General features: G+C 35.5%; 1 protein-coding gene across 1 annotated transcript in view; it reads right to left on the reverse strand.

Annotated features, from left to right (window-relative positions):
• Window positions 1–22,031, reverse strand: part of LOC123536276 (uncharacterized) — an 88,069-nt gene that overhangs the window by 50,979 nt on the left and 15,059 nt on the right. The window contains exon 6 of the mRNA XM_053527806.1: window positions 11,434–11,502. Coding sequence (XP_053383781.1) covers window positions 11,434–11,502 — 69 coding nt within the window. The remainder of the gene's footprint in view (window positions 1–11,433; window positions 11,503–22,031) is intronic.

Here is a 22,031-nt window from a genome sequence, read left to right on the forward strand (position 1 = left end):
TAAGATGTGGAAGAAAGAATAAGTCAGTAGTGAGGTGGTTTACTGCTAAATTTTATTAATTTTCATGAACAGTATAGCTATGATGTTTTTCTATATGGCTACTGTAAAAAGAAGGAATGGAAAGCTAACAGGGAACAAGAGTGCCAGAATGTCACAAAAATATGCCCGTCAAAGCAAATTTCTTTACTCTAGCAGCTGTATTGTAAATGGAATGTTAATTTTGTGGTTGTTTAGTAATCATTGTAAGTCTTTTGTTTTTAAAGTCCACAAAAAAACTCCTTACCAGGTAGAGATACCTTATATATAATAAAATACACCTAAAACTGGAGAGTAACATCTATGTTGTACCACAGAAAAGTGGTCTTGTTTTTTCCCTAGGGTCAATTATAAAAATGTTACAATATAAGTTATTTATAGTAACAACTAAGGGAAGTTAATCTTTAAAAAAAAAAAAACAAGAGCTGTCTCCATAGGATGACACATGCCCCCGATGGCACTTTGAATGAATAGTTATGGCCGATGTTAGAGTTTAGGACCTTTGACCTACGGACCTGGGTCTTGCGTGCGACACGTCGTCTTACTGTGGTACACATTCATGCCCAATAATTTTAAAATCCATGCATTAATGACAAAGATATGGACCGGACACGCCCATCAATGCACTACCATGAAATATGACCTTTAACATCTAAGTGTGATCTTGACCTTTGAGCTACGGACCTGGGTCTTGCGCATGACACGTCGTCTTACTGTGGTACACATTCATGCCAAGTTATCTGAAAATCCATCCATGGATGACAAAGATATGGATCGGACACGAATGCACTATCATGAAAAATGACCTTTAATGTCTAAGTGTGACCTTGACCTTTGAGCTACGGACCTGGGTCTTGCGCGCGACACGTCATCTTACTGTGGTACACATTCATGCCAAGTTATTTGAAAATCCATCCATGGAAGACAAAGATATGGACCGGACACGAATGCACTATCATGAAAAATGACCTTTAACGTCTAAGTTTGACCTTGACCTTTGAGCTACGGACCTGGGTCTTGCACGCGATACGTCGTCTTACTGTGGTACACATTCATGCCAAGTTATTTGAAAATCCATCCATCGATGACAAAGATATGGACCGGACACGAAAATTGCGGACAGACTGACAGACCGACTGACAGACCGACAGACGGTTCAAAAACTATATGCCTCCCTTCGGGGGCATAAAAAAAAAAATTGCAAGTCCACACAAAAATCTTTATCAGGTAGAGACGGTCAAAATACACCTCAAAATTGGATTTAGCATGCTTGTTGTACTACAGAAAAGTGGTCTTGATCTTTCCCTACGACTAGTAATGAAAAAGTTACAATAAAAGCTATTTAAAGTAACAACAAAGGGAAGTAATTCTAAAGAAGGGAACTGCGCATGATACTTCGTCTCATGATGGTGTATAATTGTGCCAAGTTACATCAAAATCCCTCCATGCATGAAGAAGAAATGCTTCGGACAAAGTCATTCTTGTATCTGACCTTTGGCCTCTAAGTGTGACCTTGACCTTAGGCCTAGTGACTTGGATCTTGCGCACGACACTCCGTCTCGTGGTGGTGAACATTTGTGTCAAGTTATATCAAAATCCCTCTATGCATGAAGAAGAAATGCTCCGGACAAGGTTTTTATTCTTGTATCCTTTGACCTCTAAGTATGACCTTGATCTTAGACCTAGGGACCTGGTTCTTGCGCAAGACACTCCGCCTCGTGGTGGTAAACATTTGTGCCAAGATATATCAAAATCCCTCCATGCATGAAGAAGGTATGCTCCAGACAAATTTTTTAAAGAAAATATGATAAAGGGGAATAACTCAAAAAACAGGCAAGGTAGAGTTATTGTTCTTGCAAACTGCCCTTTTTCCCAATGTGTTCTATCAGTGTATGAAGTTAGAAGAAAATCCCTCCAGTACTTTTGGAGTTATACTCCTGACAAATTTTTTTAAGAAAATATGATAAAGGGGAATAACTCAAAAAATAGGCAAGGTAGAGTTATTGTTCTTGCATACTGCACTTCCTCCTAATGTGTTCTATCAGTGTATGAAGTTTGAAGAAAATCCCTCCAGTACTTTTGGAGTTATGCTCCGGACAAAGATCGATGCGGACGCACAGACGGAGAGCATTTCTAATATCCCCCCCCAAAACTCCGCCTCGTGGTGGTAAACATTTGTGCCAAGATATATCAAAATCCCTCCATGCATGAAGAAGATATGCTCCGGACAAATTTTTTTAAGAAAATATGATAAAGGGGAATAACTCAAAAAATAGGCAAGGTAGAGTTATTGTTCTTGCACACTGCACTGCCTCCCAATGTGTTCTATCAGTTTAGGAAGTTTGAAGAAAATCCCTCCAATACTTTTGGAGTTATGCTCCGGACAAAGATCGTTGCGGACGGACGGACGGAGAGCATTTCTAATATCCCCTTCGCCTTTGGCGGGGGGATAAATAACCAAGTTTCAAACTTGTGGTAGCTTTCATAGACAAAAATTTTGACATATTTTTTTTGAAGATCAGGAAGAAAACATGGCCTTTAGAGTCTCAACACTTTTAAAAAAAATTATATTACCTAGTAAGATAGTTTCTGACCAAAGATAACCAAGACTCCAATGTCTTTTTGGTTTTTAAGAGAAAGATTTAGTGATCTACAGAGTGTTCACAATAAAATTATTCACAATTGTTCATGGTACAAAGCCATCACAATAGTTCACCTTCAACACTGCTAAAAACTGCTTATTAATAAGAATATAAACTTGATTAAAGTTCAGTGATATTTGTCAAAAACAACTGTTGAAGTATCAGGAAATACAGTTTTGTCAATGTTAAAGTGCTTTACTAGTTATCTTTGTGTAACTCATCTACTGTATATAAGGTATAACAGACATGCCTTTCATTGTAAATCAGTAATATTCTTTGTATCTATAATTCCAAATGTCATTTTATAAACTATCACATCAGCAGGAAAACATCTCCTCATACATAGCTTTAGTGTTATTATAATTATTTTCAGCAGTAAAACATCTCCCCATACTTAGATTTAGTGTTATTATATTTTCAGCAGTAAAACATCTCCCCATACTTAGATTTAGTGTTATTATATTTTCAGCAGTAAAACATCTTCCCAAACTCAGATTTAGTGTTATTATTTTTTTTCAGCTGTAAAACATCTCCCCATACTTAGATTTAGTGTTATTATATTTTCAGCAGAAAAACATCTTCCCATATTTAGATTTAGTGTTATTATATTTTCAGCAGTAAAACATCTTCCCATACATAGATTTAGTGTCATTATATTTTCAGCAGTAAAACATCTCCCCATACTTAGATTTAGTGCCATTATATTTTCTGGTCTTTGCTAAGGGAATTGGTTGGTGATGCATGTTACATACCTCTCTTGAACAGGCTCATTCAAACCCAGTCTACTTTATTATCCCCCGACGAAAGTCAGAGGGATATAGTTTTGGCGTTGTCCGTCCGTCTTTCCGTCCTTCTGTCCGTCCGGAGCCATATCTAGGAAATGGTTGGGAGTATTTATTTAAAACTTCATATACATGTTCACCACTATGAGTTCTTGCGGCCCGTCAAGTTTCAATCAGATTGCCCATATAACACCAGAGTTATGGCCCTTAGAAGTTTCTAGTGTTAACTATATAGGGTACTATAAATATGGCAATTTCTGCATCATAACTTTTGATATATTTGACCTAGAACTATGAAACTTAAACAGAATTTAGATCACCATAATGTGGTTGTGCACAGACAATTTTGTACGGATTTCTTTTGTAACTTCAGAGTTATTGCCCTTTAATTGTCTAAAAATCCACATATTTGTACATAACAAACTTACCATTTGGCAGAATTTCATTAAATTTCTTTCATTCTTTTCTGTGAACATTTATTATAAACATGTGAAGTTGTGTACCCACACCTGGTCACCCCCTTACCTTGATCACACACCTCCCCCCCCCCCCCCCCCCCCCCCCCCCCCCCCCCCCCCCCAAAAAAAAATCATTCCTTATTTTAGATTTTTTTTTTCAAACAAACTTCATATACATGTTCAACACTATGAGGTTATGGGGCCCATCAAGTTTCAGACAGATTGCCCAAGTAACACCAGAGTTATGGCCCTTAGAAGTTTCTAGTGTTAACTATATAGGGTACTATAGATCTATAGATATGGCCATTTCTGCATCATAACTTTTGATATATTTGACCTAGAACTATGAAACTTTAACAAAATTTAGAGCACTATAATGTGGTTGTGCACAGACAATTTTGTACAGATTTCTTTTGTAACTTCACAGTTATTGCCCTTTAATTGTCTAAAAATCCACATATTTGTACATAACAAACTTACCATTTGGCAGAATTTCATTAAATTTCTTTCATTCTTTTCTGTGAACATTTATTATAAACATGTGAAGTTGCGCACCCACACCTGGTCACCCACTTGCCTTGGTCACACCCCTCCCCCTTCCAACCCCCCTACCCCCCACCACCAAAAATAAAAAAAAATATTTTTTTTTTCATTTCTTATTTTAGATTTTTTTCAAACCTTCCAAGTTGTACCATTCCCCAACCTAACTTCTCCACCCAGTCATGCCCACCACTGATCATACATCCTCTGCCCCCACCCCCAAACTTTTCACCCTTTTACCCTTTTTTTTTTTTTTTTTTTTTTTCATTTTTAATTTTCAATCAATATTTATAATCAACGTGTGAAATTTTGTTTCCTCTCCCATTCCCCTGCACCCCCACCCCCCTAAAAAATAAATATATACATATATAATATTATATTTCCATTCCTTTTTTTTTTTTTTTTTTAAATGTTCAAACCTTCAACATGTTAAGTTGTGACTGCACAAACCTTGCCCTCAGCCATGTTCAAGATATCTTACCTGTGTTCTCTTAAGGACATCTGTTCTTCTAAGTTCAAATGTACATGTTAAACAGCAACACCTGGTGCCAAACCACTCAAAGACAATATTTCGTTCCAGTTAAACTTCAAGCTCACATTTCAATTACCGTATTTTCCTGTATTAACGCCCCCGGGGGCATTACATTTTTCAAAGAGGGGGCGTTTATTTGAGGTAAAAAAATAAAAAATGAAAATTTTTACAAAACTTAAAAACATCGTTCAAACTAGCTGTAAAGTGTTTCTGTGTTGTTTAATCCCCCCAAAACGTAATTATTTGGCATCCAATTTAATGCAGTGTGTCTTTTATGCATTTAAATACGGTACCTCGTGTATTCCATGTCTGGCTTTTTGACAGGCTCGCGACACTACACATTACATCATGACCCAAACAGCTGTGTACTCCGATAACATTTTCCTTAGTACATGCGGGTAGCTAATAGCGCAATACACAATGTCAATGGTTTGACACACTGCTGTGTCTGCTTTTAAATTAAAAGTTCTTAAAACTGCCGAAGAAAAGGGTATATCGTAAACACATTGCTGCAAGTTTGTTTAAAGTCGGCAGGAAGCGTGTGAGCGAGTGGTGTAAAAACAAATCAAAAATGTATTTACCGTTTAATTTTCTGTTACGTACCGTACTTAGTACAAATGTTTTGGACTTACGGTACATGGACTGTTTAAAAGTGTGTTTAATTTTTAATACATTGGACTTTAGTACTGTAAATTACTTATTATGTGGACATATAAAAATGAGGTAGGTGATTTTTTCCCGTTCTTGTTGACTTTTTTCCCCTCCAAAATGGGTGGGGGGCGTTAATTAGAGGGGGGGGGGGGGCCTTAATTCGGGAAAATAAGGTAACTGCATTTAATTTTAAAAGCTAAGCTTATTACAGTAAGCATATCCCATTCAAAATAAATTCTTTAGTCAGGATCAAAGTATCATACATTTATTATGTACTCTTTAATTAAACATTTGTTTTCTGTTAAATTGATTTTGACTAATGAAATTATTTGCTTCTTATTAACATCCTTAACTTTTTGCCGGATATATCTTTTTGCCATTCCTCACCACAAACCCTTTCGGCGGGGGATACCAATTCATCGAATTTGCTTGTTTAAGTGGGTTCAGTGCTTTTAGGGGATCTTTTTACAGATTTATTAATAAATTTGATCTTGGATTCTAATAGTTTAAGATATCAGACTGCAGAAACAGCATGTCCATGTAAATATTTAAGCAGATTTTGAAGGGGAAAATATGAACTTCTCGTGACCTAAACAATCACTGTGCCTTTAATTAAAAAGAAAATACATTTTGACTTTGATATGTGCAAGATACATTCTTATTGTTACCTAGTCCAGTTGTTTTTCAGGTTATTTATATATAATGTAACATTTTTACATTTATTTTTTGCTGGCTTCAAAAACTCGAATATAAAAAATACATATATTCTGAAACAAAAATCAGCAGAGCAGAAGATCAATTTGATGTGACTAGATCAGTTAAGAAATCAATACTGATTGTAAAGTTTCCTAAAAATATCTATTGAAATTATACTCAACATTCTTTCAGCAATGCAATAAAACAGTATTGTGGATTTTCAATTGAAAATTTTGCTTCAATTAAACTCAAATGCTGGGTATTTATCTAACTTTAATATATCAGGCCTAAATAAAAAAATTGTTTGCTTGCCATTTCTGCATGACCAAGCCAACTTCCGCCAGTAAGAAATATTTCTGACACATAAAAATTCTTTTTGTCTCCTATCTTCCAGTTGAATTTCAAGTCTGGATATTTATTTTTAGTCAAATTCTTCCATTACATGGCCAAAGTCAATAATGATATGTAAACTGTGAAGCTGGTGGACATCCACTGCCATAAAACATTTAATGAAGAAAGCCAGAAGGCTGATAATGATTCACTTATTCTGGAAAAAAATAGTTGCCTACCAACAAGTGCTGACTAGCAGACAAACATAATACATGTATTTAGGGTGACCTAATGATATTACTTTCTTTTGGGTATATACTAAAATCTGGAGTGAATTGGTGGAGTTTGAAATGAAGTCTAATGACTTTTACATTTAAACCTTGGACCATATAATCATATAAAAAAATGTTATTTTGTTACATTTGTTACAAATGCTTGAAATTTTCAAAATGCAGAAACCCTTGTCTGTTTATTAATGCATTAAGAATAGTAATAAGTAATAGTAATTAATAGTAACATTACTTAAACATTTAAACTTACATTTAGTACAAGAAAAACAAAAAACTTGTGTTAAAAATTTCTTGTAAATGAGCAGAAAGTTGTAGAATTTACTTGATGCACTGGAACAGTTCAATTAAAGTGAAACAGGCCGGGAATGGAATAACGGAATTGTCGAATATATCTAAATTAAACAAGAGGGCCAAGATGGCCCTAGGTCGCTCACCTGAGAAACACACCATAACAGTGTAAACATGTTTGACTTAGTTATTTCATGAAAACAAATATTCTGGCCAATTTTCATTAGGATTGGACCAAAAATGTGGTCTCTAAACAAGTATTTTACTTGATATGACCTAGTGACCTAGTTTTTGATCCCAGATGACCCATATTTGGAAATGACCTAGATTTCATCAAGGCAATCATTCTGACCAAATTTCATGAAGATCAATTGAAAAATACATCCTCTATCGCACACACAAGGTTTTTCTTTGATTTGACCTATGACCTACTTTTTGACCCTAGATGACCCATTTTAAAACATGGCCTAGATTTTATCAAGGTAAACATTCTGACAAAATTTCTTGAAGATCAGTTAAAAAATACAGCCTTTATCGCATACACAAGGTTTTTCTTTGATTAGACCTAGTGACCTAGTTTTTGACCCCAGATGACCCATATTCAAACTTTTTTTAGATTTCATCAAGGCAATTATTCTGACAAAATTTCATGAAGATCAGTTGAAAAATACAGCCTCTATCGCATACACAAGGTTTTTCTTTGATTTGGCCTAGTGACCTAATTTTTGACCCTAGATGACCCATTTTCAAACATGGCCTAGATTTTATCAAGGTAATCATTCTGACTTAAAATTTATGAAGATCAAGTGAAAAATACAGCCTCTATCGCATACACAAGGTTTTTCTTTGATTTGACCTAGTGACGTAGTTTTTTACCCCAAATGACCCATATTCGAACTTTATTTAGATTTCATCAAGGCAATTATTCTGACAAAATTTCATGAAGATCAGTTGAAAAATACAGCCTCTATCGTATACACAAGGCTTTTCTTTGATTTGACCTAGTGACCTAATTTTTGACCCTAGATGACCCATTTTCAAACATGGCCTAGATTTTATCAAGGTAATCATTCTGACTTAAAATTTATGAAGATCAAGTGAAAAATACAGCCTCTATCGCATACACAAGGTTTTTCTTTGATTTGACCTAGTGACGTAGTTTTTTACCCCAAATGACCCATATTCGAACTTTATTTAGATTATATCAAGGCAATTATTCTGACAAAATTTCATGAAGATCAGTTGAAAAATACAGCCTCTATCGCATACACAAGGTTTTTCTTTGATTTGACTTAGTGACCTAATTTTTGACCCTAGATGACCCATTTTCAAACATGGCCTAGATTTTATCAAGGTAATCATTCTGACTTAAAATTTATGAAGATCAAGTGAAGCCTCTATCAAATACGCAAGCTTTTTCTTTGATTTGACCTAGTGACCTAGTTTTTGACCCCAGACAACCGATTTTCAAACTTGGCCTAGATTTCATCAAGGTTCTCATTCTGACCAAATTTCATGAAGATCAGTTGAAAAATACCGCCTCTATCGCATACACCAGCTAAATGTTGACAGATGACGGACGACAGACGCCACACACCGAGCGATCACAATAACTCAAGCAAGTGAGCTAAAAACAAAAAAAAAAAAAAAAAAAAAAAAAAAAAAAAAAAAAAAAAAAAAAGACTTGAAAATCACCCCAATAGCTTGATAGTGAACTACCACTAGTTAGTATAGTTAGTATTATATTATATCTGTACACAGCTGTGGTAAGTCAATAAAATATGAAACAGATATTTAAAAAACAAAGATTATTTAATTTTTCTATATGAATAAATTCTTAATGCAGAGTTAACTATTGTGTTTGGCATGCCAATACTGGAATTTTCCTGTAAAATTTTGTGTGAGATAGGCAATATTTTTTATGGTTTTAGTGAAATTCCAGTTGAGAAAAAAATTAACCTACAGGTGACAATCTGACCAATACCAGATTTAAGTACTGAGATAGTCATGCCTTTATTGTATTTTCAGATAAAGTTTAGCACGAGATGAAAATAATTTTATGTAAATTTCACCAAACTTCCTGCTGGAAAAAATATTACCAGTATTATAAACGGGTCTTAAAAGAAACTACTGATTTTAGGGTCAAGGTCTTATAAGAAATCTGCCATAAATACAGTATTTCAGATCTCTTATTTTTCAAAAAGTGTATCACATATGTTTAGCTCAGTTAATATTTGGCATTTGGAGCTGCATGTTTTGCCATACTATCTTTATGTATCTTTAATCATTGATATATACAATGTAGTTTTGCTTTTATTTACCCATACAGTATTTTTGCTTTACTACAAAAATATTAATCCAAGTTGATTCTGTTTCATCCTAGTGGTAAATTATTGGCTGTCTTTCTGACCAACATTCTAAAATTTTCACCCCAAGTAACAACGCACCTAAACTCCAGCATGCTACTCCACTCCAGGTTTTAGTATATGCCATGATTTTGTGAGGCAGAGGTGGTCAGAATATGCTTGGTGGTCAGAAGTTTATAACATGCAAACTGAGTGTAAAATGAGGAAAGGATAATGTTTTAAGCTTCAACAAAGTCATATTAAAAACAGAATGAGAAAGGATTAACAGATGAATAACCTATTAAGAGGAGAATATCATGTTTCAAGTATGTTTAACTGTTTAATGCATGACTAGATATTAAGAATTATAACTGAAAAACATTCTCAATATTTTGTCATCAAAGAAACCTGTGAATCCTTGGAAGAGTGTTGATTCTCTTACAAGTATGTGCATGAACAAAGAGGTATTTGTAAAAATGAAACAATGGCAATGAGTAAATCAAGACCAAATCAAGAACACCTTAAGTCTGACAATAAGGATTTGGACAAAGGACAAAATTATCTTGAAAAGTATTTGTCTGATGTATATAAACAAGAATGTGAATTTACAATTAAACCAAGTGCGGTCAGCTTTATTCAAACTGGAATTGAAGATCTTGTGCAAAATATAGTTGATATAGTATTGAAATATAAATTAAAGGACACGATCCAGGAGAATCAGGAGAATGAAAACGATGACTTGCAACTTGTAGAGGGCGAGACACCGCTGAAAGTTGGAAGTTTTTATGACGGAACAAAAAATGGTTTTCCAGATGAGTTTGACTTCATTTTTCCAGTCTGCATATTCAGAAGAAACCACGCACTGCACTGGTCAGGCCAGTTAATGTTTGCATATGAGACAGATATAAACAAAGAAATCATGCATATCTTAAATACCAGAAATAAAGAAATCCTCTCATACTGCCACCAGTCACCAACTTATGGAAAAATACATTTTGTTAAATGTTTAGAGGAATGGGGCCCTGCAATAAGACTTTTATTTAATTACAGAAGAGAAACAGGTGAAGAATTTTTCATTCATGTAGACCTCGTGGGGGCATTAAAAATGGTAAACAATCATCTAGAATTTGCAGGTAACATTTGCGAGCTGGAACCATTTTATACTGAGATTATTTCAACTGGAAGCTACTTAAGTGTAAACTACAAAATTTCTGTAACTGAGACTGAGGTTCATTTCATTAAAAATGTATTGTCACCAGAACATTTTAAAGTATACAGGATATTAAAATATCTTATCAATGGACATGTAAGCACTGACAGTATTGTGAACAGAAAGAACATGGGTCATTATCATGAATATAAGTTTAAGCTGTCATCATACAAGATAAAGACAGCAGTGATCTATCACCACTATGCCTGTTCTAAAGAAGTATCTGCTGGAATAGGACCTTGTGTTCTAGAAGTGTTAAACTTTCTTACAAATCCTGATTTACCATCAATACTCAAAAAGAATGTAATACATTCAAAAACTGATGAGGAAAGCTATGAGAAAAGTGAAGGAAAATATCTAAAGAAAATGGTAAGGTCACTGACAAAACTACAATGTTTAAAAGAAGGCTACAAATATGATCAAGTTAAAAAAATTAAACCAATAGCTGAAAGCTGGGGGAAAAAATACACAAAAAGATTCCAGAAAAAAAGACCTGGTATATTAAGACAGCTTGTATGTATGCGCAGTGTAAGAGAGTCATTACCATATAACAAGGTACACGAATACCAAACATTCTGAACGTGACCTCTATGGATTACACTTCTCCAAATGAAAACTATCCTTCATACTTACTGTTATCCTGGAGTGAGAGTACATCTTTGGTTTACTTCTTACATCATTCTTCATACCTGCTTGCTGCTGCTAAAAAATAATAAAATATATAACTTGTTAACATGAGCTGTCACAGGAGACAGTGCGTTCGAATATTTCAATGCTGGATAGTAGACTTGGGCACATCTGAGGAAGCTGGAGCTGTGGAAGAACTTGAATCGAATCTAAGTAGTAATAACTGAGACAGAGCGGAAGTGCCATCACAAATTGAACCTGAAATACTAAGTAAAAAGGGGCCATATCTCAATACATATTGGTGCCATCATTATGGACCTTCTGTCATAGGATGTGGGTGATGATGTGGAACAACCATTTTAAGTTTGAATCAAATACATTAAGTAACAACAGAGATATGATGAAGAACATTAAAATTAAACTAAAATTCTAAGCATAAAGGGGACATTATTTATGAAATATCTGCACCAGGTTATGGACCTTGTGTCATATGATGAGGTAACACCGATGGATGCTCCCCGAAGCAAAAGGGGGACATTATAAGCTATTGTTCTTAGTTATTGCACTCCACCTCAATGTGTTCTATAAGAATTTAAAGTTTAGATAAAGTATCTCATATGGTCTGGACAAAGTTTTAACACAAAGGGAGGTAATTAAAAATAAGGCCAGCTAGAGTTATGATTCTTACTTACTGCAATTCCTCTCAATGACCTCTATAAATGTGTTAAGTATTGAGTCAATCTAATCATTTATATACTTTTCAAGTAATACACAGGAAAAGTTTTAATACATAAAGGGAGACAATTCAAAAACAAGGTGAGCTAGAGTTATTATTCTTTGAAAATGCACTCCACTCACTGATTTCTATCAATCTGTAAAGTATAAAGTTAATATCTCATATAATTTCAAGTTATGCTCTGGAACATAAGAGAAGATAATTCAGAAATGGGATCAGCTTGAGTTATGGTTCTTTGAAACAGCGCATCCTCTAATGACCTCTATCTATATCTACAGTATCAAGTCAATCCCTTCAATAGTTTTGGACTTAGGCTCAGGAAGAGCTTTTTACATAAAGGCAGATAATTCAAACTAGATGCCCACGGGCAACATGTCCAGCCCACCAGCTGTCAAAAGGACTGGGAGTTGCACATGACACTCCTTGTCTCATTGAGGCAAACATTTATGCCAAATAAAAATGAGATTGAAAAAGTTACAATAAAAGTTATTAAAAGTAACAACAAAGGGACGTAAATCTTAAAAAAAAACAACAGTAGAGATAGGTCAAAATACACCTGAAAATTGGATGTAACATGCATGTTGTACTACAGAAAAGTGGTCTTGATTTTTCCCTACGACCAGTAATAAAAAAGTTACGAAAATAAGCTATTTATAGTAACAACAAAAGGAAGTAATTCTAGGATCTTGCGCATGACACTCTGTCTCATGATGATGAACAATTGTGCCAAGTTACATCAAAATCCATCTATGCATCAAAAAGAAATGCTCCAGACAAAGTCATGGGACCTGGTTCTTGCGCATGACACTCCGTCTCATGATGGTGAACAACTGTGCCAAGTTACATAAAAATCCCTCCATGCATGAAGAAGAAATGCTCCAGACAAAGTCATTTTTGAATTTGACCTTTGACCTGTAAGTGTGACCTTGACCTTTGAGACAGGAACCTGGGGTCTGCGCATGACACTCTGTCTCACTGAGGTTAACATTCATGCCAAATATAAACAAGATTGCTTCATGCAGGTCAAAGTTATGGTCCGGACAAACAAATCTGGACAGATGCACGCACATACACCGAACAGCCATTTGGACCACTATGTCTTCGCTTCCGCAAGCGGGCTCGACAAAATGTGGAAGGCTAGATGTTATAGGTCCTGGTTATTGCACATCCTTTCAATAACCTCTATATTTGTGTGAAGTATCAAGTAATTCCTTCTTATAGTTTTCAAATTATGCTCCTGACAAACTTTTTCCCCATAACGAGAGCTCTATCAATATGTAAAGCATCAAGTCAATCCCTTTCATAGTTTTGGACTTAGGCTCCAGACAAGCTTTCTTACAAAAAGGGAGATAATTAAACAAGAGGACCATGATGGTCTTGAATCGCTCACCTCTTCCCACATGACCCAGTTTTGAGTATGATGTTGTTTTTTTCTATTATATGACATAGTGACCTAGTCCAGTTTCAAACTTGACCTAGATATCATCAAGGTGAACATGCTGACCAATTTTCATGAAGATCCATTCAAGGGTATGGCCTCTAGAGAGGTCACAAGGTTTTTCTATTTCAAGACCTACTGACCTAGTTTTTGATCGCAGTTGACCCAGTTTCAAACTTGACCTATATATCATCAAGATAAACATTCAGACCAACTTTCATACAGATCCCATGAAAAATATGGCCTCCAGAGAGGTCACAACGTTTTTTCATTGTTTGAACTTCTGACCTACTTTTTGAGGGTACGTGACCCACTTTCGAACTTGACCTAGATATCATCAAGATGAACATTCTTACTAATTTTTATGGAGATCCATTCACAAGTATGGCATCTAGAGAGGTCACAAGGTTTTTCTATTTTTAGACCTACTGACCTAGTTTTTGACCGCACATGACCCTGTTTCGAACTTGACCTAGATATCATCAAGATGAACAATCAGACCAACTTTCATACAGATCCCATGAAAAATATGGCCTTTAGAGAGGTCCCAAGGTGTTTCTATTATTTGACCTACTGACCTAGTTTTTGATGGCACATGACCCAGTTTCGAACTTGACCTTGATATCATCAAGATGAACATTCAGACCAACTTTCATACAAATCCCATGAAAAATATGGCCTTTAGAGAGGTCACAAGGTTTTTCTATTATTTGACCTACTGACCTAGTTTTTGAAGGCCCAGTTTCGAACTTTACCTAGATATCATCAAGATGAACATTTTGACCAATTTTCATTAAGATCTTGTGAAATATATGGCCTCTAGAGAGATCACAAGGTTTTTCTATTTTTAGACCTACTGACCTAGTTTTTGAAGGCACGTGACCCAGTTTCGAACTTGACCTAGATATCATCAAGATGAACATTCTGACCAACTTTCATAAAGATCCCACAAAAAATGTGACCTCTAGAGTGGTCACAAGCAAAAGTTTACGGACGCACGGACGGACGACGGACGCCTCACGATCACAAAAGCTCACCTTGTCACTTTGTGATAGGTGAGCTAAAAATGGGTCCACCAAGAGTTATCTATAACAACATATATGTGTATGGATAAATTTATGAAACCCTATATTAATTTAAGCATTCCGTCCAACTGTAGTATACAAGCACTTAGCAAATAAACCAAAACTGTCATTACCAAAATAAACCAAAATGTTTGGGCTACCAGACAAAATAAGGGCTACCAATAAATTTGCAGATTTTAGAAACCCTGTGATGTGAAGTTCTTTATTCACCCATTTACATCATTTACAACAATGAATAAAACATTTATGATCTGTTTAAGGTGGTGGACCTGTAATGAAAATCTGCAGATTACATATTTTCTGTATGCAATTTCAGCATTTTTCATTTTTTTTTTTTATGAAAAGCAATGATTGTGTTAAGCTATAGTTACATCCAAAGAATGACGTACTGCTTACAAATAATCACATGGAAATTGCAGGAACGGATCGACTAGCATAAAATTACAAGTGAATGAAGTATTGCCATGCAATACAAAGTCCCCTACTGGAAGGCACCTAATTTTCTTACTGCAGTATAACATAATGAACTGATATCTGTCAATGATGTATAAACAATATTGTACTACATATACAATATGTTATAACAACACACTTGGATTAAAATGTGCATATATAAAAACCCACAGTTGTTTTCATATTGAATTTTTTTGGCTGATTATAAAAATATTATCATGTAAGTTATTTATAGTAACAACAAAGGGAAATTAATCTCTAAAAAAAAAAAAAAAAATTTATATAATATAAGTCCACAAGAAACTCTTTACCAGGTAGAGATTGGCCAAAATACACCTCAAAATTGGATGTAACATGCATGTTGTACTACAGAAAAGGGTCTCGATTTTTCCCTACATCTAGTAATGAAAAAGTTACAATATAAGCTATTTATAGTAACAACAAAGGGAAGTAATTCTAAAGAAGGGAACTGCGCATGACACTTCGTCTCATGATGGTGTATAATTGTGCCAAGTTACATCAAAATCCCTCTATGCATGAAGAAGAAATGCTCCGGACAGTCATTCTTGTATCTGACCTTTGGCCTCTAAGTGTGACCTTGACCTTAGACCTAGGGACCTGGTTCTTGCGCATGACACTCCGTCTTGTGGTGGTGAACATTTGTGCCAAGTTATATCAAAATTCCTCCATGCATGAAGAAGAAATGCTCCGGACAAAGTTTTCATTCTTGTATCCTTTGACCTCTAAGTGTGACCTTGACCTTAGACCTAGGGACCTGGTTCTTGCGCATGACACTCCGTCTCATGATGATAAACAATTGTGCCAACTTTCATCAAAATCCCTCTATGCATGAAGAAGATATGCTCCGGACAAAGTTTTCATTCTTGTATCCTTTGACCTCTAAGTGTGACCTTGACCTTAGACCTAGGGACCTGGTTCTTGCGCATGACACTCCGTCTCATGATGATAAACAATTGTGCCAACTTTCATTAAAATCCCTCTATGCATGAAGAAGATATGATCCGGACAAAGTCCTACTTGAATTTGACCTCTGTGACCTTGACCTTAGACCTAGGGACCTGGTTCTTGCGCATGACACTCCGTCTCATGATGGTGAACAACTGTGCCAAGTTTCATCAAAATCCCTCCATGCATGTAGAAGATATGCTCCGGACAAGGCCAGGGGCGTTCCCATAATACGTCCCGTTTTTCAAACAGGCGTATAAAAAAGTACAGTTATCTATTGTTCCTATAGCCACCTAAGTATGCACATGTGAGCTCGGACGGACAGACGGACGGACGGACAGAATGACGGAAAAGTGCATTCCTATAGTCCCCGAAACTGGTTTTCAACCAGTAGGGGACTAATAAAATTACATTTGATGACAGTGACCCTTTGTGTTACACTTTTTGCAGCAAAGTACTTGCATTATACTGAAAAATATGATAGAACTGCATGATTTATAAGAGTTATTTAACTTTCAATGTATTTATTTATTTATTTTGTTGGGCTTAACGTCGCACCGACACAATTTTAGGTCATATGGTGACTTTCCAGCTTTAATGGTGGAGGAAGACCCCAGGTGCCCCTCCGTGCAACTTTCAATGTAAGATTTTTAGAAACAATTAAAAAAAAATTTACAAGTATCTTCAGACAAAATGGCTACATATTTGACTGGTTTACAATGATGATTTTTGAAAAGATATAAGGTATTGTATTGCAAGATAAAGGTAGAACAATATTAATAAAGGGCCTTAACTAAGTGAAAAATCATCCCGCTTCGTACATGCACAACTAGGCTTGGTACTGATAATGATTACAAAGTTTGATGGAAATCTGGCAAATTATTGCTGATATGAGAAATAGTGCGGACAATTTTTTTTCATATACATATAAAGAAAAAATTAATAAAGGGCCATAACTAAGTGAACAAGAGCCATGTCAGACATGGCTAATCCCCCCACCGGGCATATCATAATTGAAGGATGTGGTCCGCATCAGGGGTTTTAAGATGTGGAAGAAAGAATAAGTCAGTAGTGAGGTGGTTTACTGCTAAATTCTATTAATTTTCATGAAGAGTATAACTATGATGTTTTTCTATATGGCTACTGTAAAAAGAAGGAATGGAAAGCTAACAGGAAACAAGAGTGCCAGAATGTCACAATATATGCCCGTCAAAGCAAATTTCTTTACTCTAGCAGCTGTATTTGCAAATGGAATGTTAATTTTGTGGTTGTTTAGTAATCATTGTAAGTCTTTTGTTTTTTAAAGTCCACAAAAAAACTCCTTACTAGGTAGAGATACCTTATATATAATAAAATTAATAAAATACACCTAAAACTGGAGAGTAACATCTATGCTGTACCACAGAAAAGTGGTCTTGTTTTTTCCCTAGGGTCAATTATAAAAATGTTACAATATAAGTTATTTATAGTAACAACTAAGGGAAGTTAATCTTTATAAAAAAAAAAAAAAAAAAAAAAAAAAAAAAAAAAAAATTGCAAGTCCACACAAAAATCTTTATCAGGAAGAGACTGGTCAAAATACACCTCAAATTGGATTTAGCATGTTTGTTGTACTACAGAAAAGTGGTCTCGATTTTTCCCTACGACTAGTAATGAAAAGTTACAATAAAAGCTATTTAAAGTAACAACAAAGGGAAGTAATTCTAAAGAAAGGAACTGCGCATGACACTTCGTCTCATGATGGTGTATAATTGTGCAAAGTTACATCAAAATCCCTCCATGCATGAAGAAGAATGCTTCGGACAAAGTCATTCTTGTATCTGACCTTTGGCCTCTAAGTGTGACCTTGACCTTAGGCCTAGTGACCTGGATCTTGCGCATGACACTCCGTCTCGTGGTGGTAAACATTTGTGCCAAGTTATATCAAAATCCCTCAATGCATGAAGAAGAAATGCTCCGGACAAGGTTTTTATTCTTGTATCCTTTGACCTCTAAGTGTGACCTTGACCTTAGACCTAGGGACCTAGTTCTTGCGTAAGACACTCCGCATCGTGGTGGTAAACATTTGTGCCAAGATATATCAAAATCCCTCCATGCATGAAGAAGATATGCTCGGACAAAGTTCTTTAAGAAAATATGATAAAGGGGAATAACTCAAAAAATAGGCAAGGTAGAGTTATTGTTCTTGCACACTGCACTTCCTCCCCAAAGTGTTCTATCAGTGTATGAAGTTTGAAGAAAATCCCTCCAGTACTTTTGGGGTTATGCTCCGGACAAAATGTTTTAAGAAAATATGATAAAGGGGAATAACTCAAAAAATAGGCAAGGTAGAGTTATTGTTCTTGCACACTGCACTTCCTCCCAATGTGTTCTATCAGTGTATGAAGTTTGAAGAAAATCCCTCCAGTACTTTTGGAGTTATGCTCCGGACAAATTTTTTTAAGAAAATAAGATAAAGGGGAATAACTCAAAAAATAGGCAAGGTAGAGTTATTGTTCTTGCACACTGCACTTCCTCCCAATGTGTTCTATCAGTGTATGAAGTTTGAAGAAAATCCCTCAAGTACTTTTGGAGTTATGCTCCGGACAAATATCGTTGCGGACGCACGGATGGACGGACGGACGGACAGACGGACGCACGGTCGGAGTTTTGAAGGCCCAGTTTCGAACTTTACCTAGATATCATCAAGATGAACATTTTGACCAATTTTCATTAAGATCTTGTGAAATATATGGCCTCTAGAGAGATCACAATGAAGGCACGTGACCCAGTTTCGAACTTGACCTAGATATCATCAAGATGAACATTCTGACCAACTTTCATAAAGATCCCACAAAAAATGTGACCTCTAGAGTGGTCACAAGCAAAAGTTTACGGACGCACGGACGGACGACGGACGCCTCACGATCACAAAAGCTCACCTTGTCACTTTGTGATAGGTGAGCTAAAAATGGGTCCACCAAGAGTTATCTATAACAACATATATGTGTATGGATAAATTTATGAAACCCTATATTAATTTAAGCATTCCGTCCAACTGTAGTATACAAACACTTAGCAAATAAACCAAAACTGTCATTACCAAAATAAACCAAAATGTTTGGGCTACCAGACAAAATAAGGGCTACCAATAAATTTGCAGATTTTAGAAACCCTGTGATGTGAATTTCTTTATTCACCCATTTACATCATTTACAACAATGAATAAAACATTTATGATCTGTTTAAGGTGGTGGACCTGTAATGAAAATCTGCAGATTACATATTTTCTGTATGCAATTTCAGCATTTTTCATTTTTTTTTTTTTTATGAAAAGCAATGATTGTGTTAAGCTATAGTTACATCCAAAGAATGACGTACTGCTTACAAATAATCACATGGAAATTGCAGGAACGGATCGACTAGCATAAAATTACAAGTGAATGAAGTATTGCCATGCAATACAAAGTCCCCTACTGGAAGGCACCTAATTTTCTCTACTGCAGTATAACATAATGAACTGATATCTGTCAATGATGTATAAACAATATTGTACTACATATACAATATGTTATAACAACACACTTGGATTAAAATGTGCATATATAAAAACCCACAGTTGTTTTCATATTGAATTTTTTTGGCTGATTATAAAAATATTATCATGTAAGTTATTTATAGTAACAACAAAGGGAAATTAATCTCTAAAAAAAAAAAAAAAAAATTTATATAATATAAGTCCACAAGAAACTCTTTACCAGGTAGAGATTGGCCAAAATACACCTCAAAATTGGATGTAACATGCATGTTGTACTACAGAAAAGTGGTCTCGATTTTTCCCTACATCTAGTAATGAAAAAGTTACAATATAAGCTATTTATAGTAACAACAAAGGGAAGTAATTCTAAAGAAGGGAACTGCGCATGACACTTCGTCTCATGATGGTGTATAATTGTGCCAAGTTACATCAAAATCCCTCTATGCATGAAGAAGAAATGCTCCGGACAGTCATTCTTGTATCTGACCTTTGGCCTCTAAGTGTGACCTTGACCTTAGACCTAGGGACCTGGTTCTTGCGCATGACACTCCGTCTTGTGGTGGTGAACATTTGTGCCAAGTTATATCAAAATTCCTCCATGCATGAAGAAGAAATGCTCCGGACAAAGTTTTCATTCTTGTATCCTTTGACCTCTAAGTGTGACCTTGACCTTAGACCTAGGGACCTGGTTCTTGCGCATGACACTCCGTCTCATGATGATAAACAATTGTGCCAACTTTCATCAAAATCCCTCTATGCATGAAGAAGATATGCTCCGGACAAAGTTTTCATTCTTGTATCCTTTGACCTCTAAGTGTGACCTTGACCTAGACCTAGGGACCTGGTTCTTGCGCATGACAACTCCGTCTCATGATGATAAACAATTGTGCCAACTTTCATTAAAATCCCTCTATGCATGAAGAAGATATGATCCGGACAAAGTCCTACTTGAATTTGACCTTTGACCTCTGTGACCTTGACCTTAGACCTAGGGACCTGGTTCTTGCGCATGACACTCCGTCTCATGATGGTGAACAACTGTGCCAAGTTTCATCAAAATCCCTCCATGCATGTAGAAGATATGCTCCGGACAAGGCCTGGGGCGTTCCCATAATACGTCCCGTTTTTCAAACAGGCGTATAAAAAAGTACAGTTATCTATTGTTCCTATAGCCACCTAAGTATGCACATGTGAGCTCGGACGGACAGACGGACGGACGGACAGAATGACGGAAAAGTGCATTCCTATAGTCCCCGAAACTGGTTTTCAACCAGTAGGGGACTAATAAAATTACATTTGATGACAGTGACCCTTTGTGTTACACTTTTTGCAGCAAAGTACTTGCATTATACTGAAAAATATGATAGAACTGCATGATTTATAAGAGTTATTTAACTTTCAATGTATTTATTATTTATTTCGTTGGCTTAACGTCGCACCGACACAATTTTAGGTCATATGGTGACTTTCCAGCTTTAATGGTGGGAAGACCCCAGGTGCCCCTCCGTGCAACTTTCAATGTAAGATTTTAGAAACAATTAAAAAAAAAATTTACAAGTATCTTCAGACAAAATGGCTACATATTTGACTGGTTTACAATGATGATTTTTGAAAAGATATAAGGTATTGTATTGCAAGATAAAGGTAGAACAATATTAATAAAGGGCCTTAACTAAGTGAAAAATCATCCCGCTTCGTACATGCACAACTAGGCTTGGTACTGATAATGATTACAAAGTTTGATGGAAATCTGGCAAATTATTGCTGATATGAGAAATAGTGCGGACAATTTTTTTTCATATACATATAAAGAAAAAATTATAAAGGGCCATAACTAAGTGAACAAGAGCCATGTCAGACATGGCTAATCCCCCCACCGGGCATATCATAATTGAAGGATGTGGTCCCGCATCAGGGGTTTTAAGATGTGGAAGAAAGAATAAAGTCAGTAGTGAGGTGGTTTACTGCTAAATTCTATTAATTTTCATGAAGAGTATAACTATGATGTTTTTCTATATGGCTACTGTAAAAAGAAGGAATGGAAAGCTAACAGGAAACAAGAGTGCCAGAATGTCACAATATATGCCCGTCAAAGCAAATTTCTTTACTCTAGCAGCTGTATTTGCAAATGGAATGTTAATTTTGTGGTTGTTTAGTAATCATTGTAAGTCTTTTGTTTTTTAAAGTCCACAAAAAACTCCTTACTAGGTAGAGATACCTTATAATAATAAAATTAATAAAATACACCTAAAACTGGAGAGTAACATCTATGCTGTACCACAGAAAAGTGGTCTTGTTTTTTCCCTAGGTCAATTATAAAAATGTTACAATATAAGTTATTTATAGTAACAACTAAGGGAAGTTAATCTTTATAAAAAAAAAAAAAAAAAAAAAAAAAAAAAAAATTGC

This window comes from Mercenaria mercenaria, chromosome 17 (assembly GCF_021730395.1).
Source record: "Mercenaria mercenaria strain notata chromosome 17, MADL_Memer_1, whole genome shotgun sequence".
NCBI classification, from domain to species: domain Eukaryota; kingdom Metazoa; phylum Mollusca; class Bivalvia; order Venerida; family Veneridae; genus Mercenaria; species Mercenaria mercenaria.